The sequence below is a fragment of the Sinocyclocheilus anshuiensis genome, unplaced genomic scaffold (assembly GCF_001515605.1).
Source record: "Sinocyclocheilus anshuiensis isolate Anshui unplaced genomic scaffold, SAMN03320099.WGS_v1.1 scaffold834, whole genome shotgun sequence".
In the NCBI taxonomy this organism is placed as follows: domain Eukaryota; kingdom Metazoa; phylum Chordata; class Actinopteri; order Cypriniformes; family Cyprinidae; genus Sinocyclocheilus; species Sinocyclocheilus anshuiensis.
The window spans coordinates 588169-596456 of NW_015540885.1; the positions used below are offsets into that span (position 1 = coordinate 588169).

Here is an 8288-nt window from a genome sequence, read left to right on the forward strand (position 1 = left end):
CTTGTTGTTTGTCATTTCTCTGATCACAAATGTAGACATGGTTTTATGTTTACGCGGCGCGATGCAACGCAACGTGTAAAAAGACAGTATAAGTCATTATAATCAGTAATTATGTCCCCACTGGATGCAACAAATGCCTCGTTTATGAGTTTTCATGTTTTTGTCTCATCGCCCCGGCTGGACAGGGCATCACAGTATGGTAAGGGGCGTAACATTTCCGTCACACGCTTGAGGTATTCGGCCAATCACAACGCACTGGATAGCTGGCCAATCACAGCACACCTCGCTTTTCAGACCGATGAGCGTTGTAAAAATCGACGCGTTTCAGAAAGGTGGGGCATAGAGGAGAAACAATAATGTACAGTATGTGGAAAATAATGTGTTTTTTTTAACCTTAAACCGCATAAACACATTTCATTACACCAAATACACAAAATAATGTTCTTTTTAGGAGCATCATATGACCCCTTTAACCAGTCACGCTTTGATCTCGAAAGCCTGACAATCCTTTGACGTGATTGGTCAATTCTTGTAAACATGCTGCGAGCACTTAGGTGTCTTTGCAAACGCCTGAAGAAAAAACTCACCCGAGTCCACCCATGTACTGTGCAGAGGCAGCTGTTGAATGTCTGTCATTACTGAAGTGTGTTTTTATTTGATCTTCTACGACTGATCGCGGTCTTTTAGCCTGGTGTGAGAACATTAAAGTCTAGCAGTGCTCTGCTGTAAGCGCGCGTCAGTCATGGACTGCAGAGTTTTGTCGGTCCAGAGTCATGTTGTCAGAGGATATGTCGGAAACAAATCTGCATCTTTTCCTTTACAGGTAAGATTAAGTAGCTTTTGTAGTGCATTAGATGCCTGCAGCGTAATTTACAGTTTCAGCGTAGTTGTGGTGCAAAGCATAGCACATCCGACCGCTTCACAAGCTGCTTCCTGAACCCTTACCATAAAAATCATCTGCTTCCTGAACCCTTAACGTTACAGTAATAAAGGATCTGCTTCCTGAGCCTAATCCAACGTTAGTTTCCCCTCCACGATGCATGTCAGCATGTATAACATGTTTAACTTGTGTGTCACTGCCAGGTGCTGGGCTTTGAAGTCGAAACCATCAATTCTGTGCAGTTCTCCAATCATACAGGTACATACATTCTGTTATCATTAAAGCAAAAGAGCAAAAACCAAATACTAAGACTTTCTGAAATTCAGTTTTAGCTCAAATTATATGCTGGTGGTAAAATTTTTTAAACCTGTTTACTAACAGATTGTCACAATGCAGGACACTGCAGAAATGGCCTTGTTGTGTAATCAAGGCTGGGGTTCAAATCAAGTGATCAGAGTTTGTGATGAGGCATTACTAATGACTCCTCTTGGACTGGTTTCTCTGTAAAGTGTTTGTTTCAGCTAGGGTTTAAAGATTGAGAGTTAATATGGTGATTTTGAATGAATATCTCAACAGCATTGCTAAAGCATGCTTTAGTATGTTCTTGTTAATAAGAAATTCTAAGCACTTTTATCTGGGTGGGTTTATCTTGGTATTGTTTAACTCTGTGTGTGGGAAAGTTTTCATCAGGTCAAAGATCAGCTTTGATCAGCGTGTGGCAGTATTATTTTCCTTTCAGTGAAGCAAAGCTGCAAGCTCAGTATAATTTTTTTCCCCATCAGTTTGCTTGTCTGTATTCAGCACTGCAAAGCAGTGAGGCGGTTTTCTCCTTTTTATTTAGATTTAAAGTGCCCCTATTGTGCCATTTTTAAGGTTCCTAATATTGTTTTGGGTGTCCCCTTCAATAGGTTTACATGCATGCAAGGTAAAAAAACACTTTTGTTTTCTCAAAATATGCATTTGATATCACCTCATTTTCCAACGATTCTCAAACGATTCTTTCGAAGCAGTTGTAAGATTCAGTCTCTCTAAACTCCTTTCCGTGAGCTACTCTGCTCTGATTGGTCAGATGGCCCAGTCTGTTGTGATTGGTCTACCGCGTGTACAGCACGTGTCGGAAATGATACGCCTATTGCCATAGTGCCGTATTTTGAACGCTCGATAGAAAATATAAGCATCTATTATTTATCATACTTGCAGGTTGTGATTCAGTGGAGTAATCTGGTCCAAATAAACAGAAATAAAATACAGTAAACATTAATTGGGGGTGGGGGGGTTCAGGCTGATGCTTTTTCTTTGCACCCTCTTTGCAGATTTCCATCTGATCTGTGACTTTCAATGGCATTTGGTGCCACCAGGGTTGATTCTCGGAATGAACCTGCAAGCACAAGGAAAAAAAAAATTCTAATCAGTTATTACAGAATTTGCCCCACCTGTCAAACTTCGTTCTGTGTTTACTTTGATATGAATAAAAAATGCTATATACATCTGCATGCACCCACAAGGAAGGTTTATAATTAGTTGATAATCCATTACAAATCATTAAAGTTCCATTCCATAATGCATTCCTGTAGATCAAACAGTATAGCAAAGTGCTATATTGCTAAAATAATGGATTTGATTCCCAGGGAATGGATAACTCAATAAAAAAAACAAAAAACACTTTAAGTAGCTTACTTCGGCTAACTTACCAGTTTTATGTTTTCACCGTTACGATGGCAATCACAAGAAAAAGCTCCAATTGGAATGTGTTTTAAAATACACCTCCGACATTGCAGATGACATGAACCACCACAAACTTGAAAATAGAAAAACAGTAGAAGTACTTAAAAATACTCTTTAGATAACTTAATGGATAACTCAATAAAATGTGTACCTTAAATGCAGCGCAAGTTGCTTTGGATAGAAGGATCTGGGAAATGCATGAATGTAAATGTAATGTAAAATCAAATGTATTTTGGGTGACCTAATTCTGCACTTCTGTAAAATGGACAGCTGGCTTTATGATGATTCTGCCTCTCATAGTCAGCAGCCGTGTTTTTGCTTGGAGTAATCTCCTGTAACAGACAGAGTCACAACAGCCTTTAGTGTTATTGTAGTTTATGGTCAGGGAAATTACCAGGCAATAACAGAACTTTAATCAAATTAACAACATTTATAAAATTTGTTAGCAAAACTTCCTATATTAATATATTGCTAGTCCGTTCCTCCTCCTTCAGCAGCCAGTGGTTAATTCGGCTGATATAGTTGATGTTAGCTTACTCACCTGTTACCACTGCAGTGATGGCAATCACAAGAAAAGACTCCAATACACCTCCATTGCAGGCGACATTACCATAAGACCACTAACTTGAAAATAAAACACAAAAGATGTACTTAACAGCCGTGTTTCTTAAAGTGTTCCTCACTATATCACGTTAGCTCGCTGTTAACGTTATGCAACGTCTGTCTGACCTAACTTGCAATAAAGAGGCAGCGTAGAATGCTTCTCTTTAATTAGTTTCCTATGGCTAACTGACGTTAATGTTTATGTTATCACTCATGTTAAGATAGCTCCAAAATACAACCGCGACATTGCAGTTGATATGATCCACAAACTTGAACATAGAAAACAGAAGTACTTAAAAATGCTTAAATAAACTTAAACAATGGTGTTGCCTAATTCACTTTACTTGAGTATTTCATGTTAGTTCGCTGTTAAGGTTAAGTTACTATCGATTTCGCCTGATTAGCTAACTTGCATTAAAGAGGCAGCGGAACATACAAAAGTAGTTTCTTGGTTTAACTAAAGTTTATTTCAATTAATATTGGTAACCTTATTGGTGACTAAGGCTGTCAAAATGGCTGAAAAACTAAATTCGAATTTTGTACTTAAATATTATCAGCTATTTTCTACAAATTTCACTGTCACAGGTGCTCAGTTGTTTTGCCCCAAAAATACCTTCATATAAACCACACGAACAAACTACAGTGTTGGTGGACAAGTTGTTTGCGGCCAGTCAACGTAGAACATATGCGAGCATTATGCAAATGTGACTGGTTTCGGCTGTTCTTGGTTGTTTCTTTCATTTGGGAGACAGTAACTTCATTTATCGTGCACTTTTCGGCTTTACAACTTTGCAGATCGTTTACATTTATATACAGCTACATTACAGCAATATTCAAAATGCCATAATAGGGGCACTTTAAAAGTACCAGACTACCATGCATGTAAAAAAAAAAAAAAAAACTAGTGGACAATGACAAGGCATAAAAGATACAAACAATGTTCTGTGATGGGGATTTTTCAGTGACTCTTCTGCAGGTTATATCATTACGCCAGTAGGTGGCAACAAAAGAGTGAGACTATGAATATTTCATTCAACCGATTTATTCATTATACTCATTCAGGAAAGAAACATGTCTGTCATTTTGATGAGTATTGACCTAGACAATGACAAGGCATAAAAGATACAAACAATGTTCTGTGATGGGGATTTTTCAGTGACTCTTCTGCAGGTTATATCATTACGCCAGTAGGTGGCAACAAAAGAGTGAGACTATGAATATTTCATTCAACCGATTTATTCATTATACTCATTCAGGAAAGAAACATGTCTGTCATTTTGATGAGTATTGACCTAAATGGGACATTTCCTAACTTCAGGGTAAACAGAACAGTGGGTGTTGGATGGTTTGAAATAGTTAAAGGTGGTCAACAAATAAATGCACCGTGGCTCATTTCAGAGGAGTTAACGTTTTATTGCTCATGGTCCATTATCATGTTCCTGGCCATCTGGTTGACATTTGAACATGTTTGCATTGAATGAGTTAACCATTACCCTGATTCTCTGTTCCTTTCAGGGCAGGTTGCTAAGCACTCTAATGGGTTTCTAAGGGCTATTTGTCCTCGCTCTGCTGCTCATGCTGTTCACATCCCATCCCATCCACCACATTCATTTTACTTTTGTTTTTAAGGAGGAATTTGTAACAATGCTCCCACTGTTCGGGGTCTTTCTCACAGTGTTGTTATGTTCTCCTCACATTTCACAACTTCTCATACAAAGCATTTTGTGTTTATCCTCTTAAAAAAACCCTTCTTTTTCTTCCCCAGCATGAAATCACACAATGGTATCAGGACTTACTTAAATATATATATTTATACATAACATATAACGTGTTGTCGAGCTCGCCGCCTATTCATAATACAGAACACTCTACTGGCCTTATAAAACAGTTACTACATATTAAAAATATGAAGCACCCATATTAAAATTAAAATGTTATCCCTTAAAAACCATGTATAAAAGCTTCAGACATGTTTCTGTTTTCAGACTGCTTTTTTAGCACTACTAAAAGGTGTAAAATATGTGCTTTGCACACACACACACACACACACACACACACACACACACACACACTGAACAGCACAAGTATAGTATAGACCTTTACAGATTGCTTTAAATTAATTTAAGTTTGGTTTTTAGTAAGTTTAAAAAGGATAAAATGTAAAATATAATGTTCAATAATTATACTGTATATGGATAATGTAGTAATATTTGATTATGATCAAATGGATCCCTATATTAGTGTCCAGCAAATATAAAGACTTGCCAGGCCAGACAGTATTTCTCCAGTCTTTATTTGTCTTTTTTTTTCTTTCTTTTCAGTCATCACATGCTCGTGTCAGCATCCTGTTTTGTACCCGACAGTGGAAAAACCACATCAGCTCTTTTACATCAAGGTTTCATTTAAGGTTTAAATGATGCACAGCAGTATTTTTAACAGCAGTTATTTGAGCATCTTTTGTCATCTTTCACTCAGCTTGTTTGAATCCAACTTGTAATGAATGAGAAGTGCTGCTCAATGCAGCTTTTTTCCCCCTTATACTGTTCTTAGTGAGAAAATACTGCTTGAATTTACACTGTCTAATGTTGTTTGCTGTAACATGATCTAATGTTTGTATAGTGGGCAGGTGTTGAACAGTTTGAACTTTTGAACAGTTTGAACTGAGTGATCTTTCTCCCTAGAGGTGTTAATTAAAAAGTTTAATATATGTTGTCCAGTTAATCTGTAAAGGTCTATACTATACTATACTATACTATATTTGTGCTTTTCTGTGTGTGTTCAAAGCACATCTTTTGTGTTCAAAGCACACCTTTTAGTAGTGCTAAAAAAGCAGTTTGAAAACAGAAACATGTCTGAAGTTTTTATACATGGTTTTTAAGGGATAACATTTTAATTTTAATGTGGGTGCTTCATATTTTTAATATGTAGTAACTGTTTTATAAGGCCAGTAGAGTGTTCTGTATTATGAATAGGCGGCGAGCTCGACAACACCCTTTAGTTCTTCAGCACCCTTTCTCGTACCTAATTACTAAAACATGGATTTAAGATACATATGATGCAGACTACTTGAATGAAGTCTTTCTATTGCTAGGATATGAGCACTGGAAAGGGCAAGTGCTGACTGCAGATGAATTGCAACTCCTGTACGAGGGGATCAAGCTTAACAACGTGAACCAATATGACTATGTGCTCACAGGTACTCTTATGTCAGCTGTTATTTAATTACTGATGTACATGATTCAATAACTGTGAGACATAACACAAGCCCAGATTGGTTTAAATAGGATTATGTATGTCCAAAGGTGACATGACTGTTTATAACTATGATTGCATTAGATATGATTATTGATAAAAGACCATTGATCTCTAAAACCCTGCCCTTCGAAGCTTTGTCCACTAACACTGCTTAGAATAATGGTCAGTTGATATGGTCCAGATGTTTTCCATCATTCTTTCTTTCAGGGTACACTAGGGATGATTCATTTTTGGATATGGTGGTGGACATTGTACAGGAGCTGAAGAGGGCAAACCCGAACCTGGTGTATGGTATGTATATATTAAAGCAGTAACACTTTTCAATATTAAGGTATCATTTGTTACCATTAGTTAACATGAAAAACAATGAACAACTGTATTTTTTATTAACAAACAAAACAAAGATGAATAAATAACTATTTCCCATGTATTATTTCATGTTAGATAATGCATTGAATTTGTAGCTGATTTATGAAATTCGATGATGCAGGTCATTTTCATGCAGTCTGCTAGATATCACATCATTCACTACATGGCACAAGTTGATTGGTTGGCTCTACAGCCAATGAAATTGCTTGTTCAACATTTAAATATTCTAGTTCTGTGTTTGCTGTAAGCTGGTTCCTCTGAAACCCTCCACTTCCCCCAGCTCCACCTATCTAGATCTTCTACTGGATTTATGTTTGCCTATTATTCACACAGCAAAATTTTTCCAAAAGATTTGTGTATGCAAATTGTATAATATCCAAGGTACACATTTCTAGTAATTGTGCAGTTAATTCTCATATTGTATTTTCAGAAAGTTTTGGAATATTTGTCCTCTCCCCAAATTTGTCACTACTGAAACACAGTAATAATAATTTAATTAGAAGGGTTATATTGACCTATTAAGATTTTGCTTATATCTGCATTGTAAATATATATGTTTTGCTATTTTATTACATTTTTTCAGAGGTAAAGCAATAACAATTACATTTTAACAATATTTCAAGTGTAATTTATTAGATTTGTTGTATTTTTAATCCAATTTTTCTTTGTAAAAGGCAAAAAGCTGATCATACTGATTTCAAAGTTAAGGATTCGTTAGTTTGAATATACATTGAACCAAAAACTATCATAACATCTTGGTTGATAATTCAGTATGCTTTATTTTTGACAAAACATCCCATGTTTTGGTAGTGACAGTAATGCTTTGGTCACATCACATTACAAAATTTTAACTTGCATACTAAAACACTACGAAAACATACTAAAATACTACAAATTTGCATAACTGTACTAAAATGTTGTTTATTTCCCCCAAATATGAGGATAATGTGTTCCCTTTCGTCACTACCCAAACGATGACATGTTTCGGTCGTGACTAGGCATGAGCCGGTATGAGATTTTGACGGTATGATAACCTTAAGCAAAAATATCACGGTTTCACGGTATCACGGTATTGTTGTTACAGCTCTAAAATGTGTTCTTTTTAAATGACTGGGTAAAAAAAAAAAACATTTTCCCGCTGAACACAATATATTTTGTTTTTGAGCAACATACAGAATATTAGGAACAGTAGAATTTGTTTATTTTTCTTTGATTTGTTTCCTAAAAAGAAAAAAAATAAAGACTGACATTTTTATTTAACCTAAATCTGTAATTACAGTTATTTAATTTTAGTTATATAATTTCATATACATAATTTGATTTAATAATAACCCAATTTGAAGCAAAAACAGAATGTTCTGACTAGCTTTGTGAAATTATACTACATGCCTGAACGAAGCAAACAGCAGAAGCTCTGAATGAGATGCAGATTCACTCTCTGACAGCAGGAGGCGCT

At 36.0% G+C, this 8288-nt stretch overlaps 1 protein-coding gene across 1 annotated transcript in view; it reads left to right on the forward strand.

Annotated features, from left to right (window-relative positions):
* Positions 1–576: 576 nt before the first annotated feature.
* Positions 577–8288, forward strand: part of pdxka (pyridoxal (pyridoxine, vitamin B6) kinase a) — a 17161-nt gene continuing 9449 nt past the window's right edge. The window contains exons 1-5 of the mRNA XM_016486384.1: positions 577–647; positions 699–823; positions 1084–1138; positions 6300–6404; positions 6671–6754. Coding sequence (XP_016341870.1) covers positions 743–823; positions 1084–1138; positions 6300–6404; positions 6671–6754 — 325 coding nt within the window. The 5' untranslated portion in view covers positions 577–647; positions 699–742. The remainder of the gene's footprint in view (positions 648–698; positions 824–1083; positions 1139–6299; positions 6405–6670; positions 6755–8288) is intronic.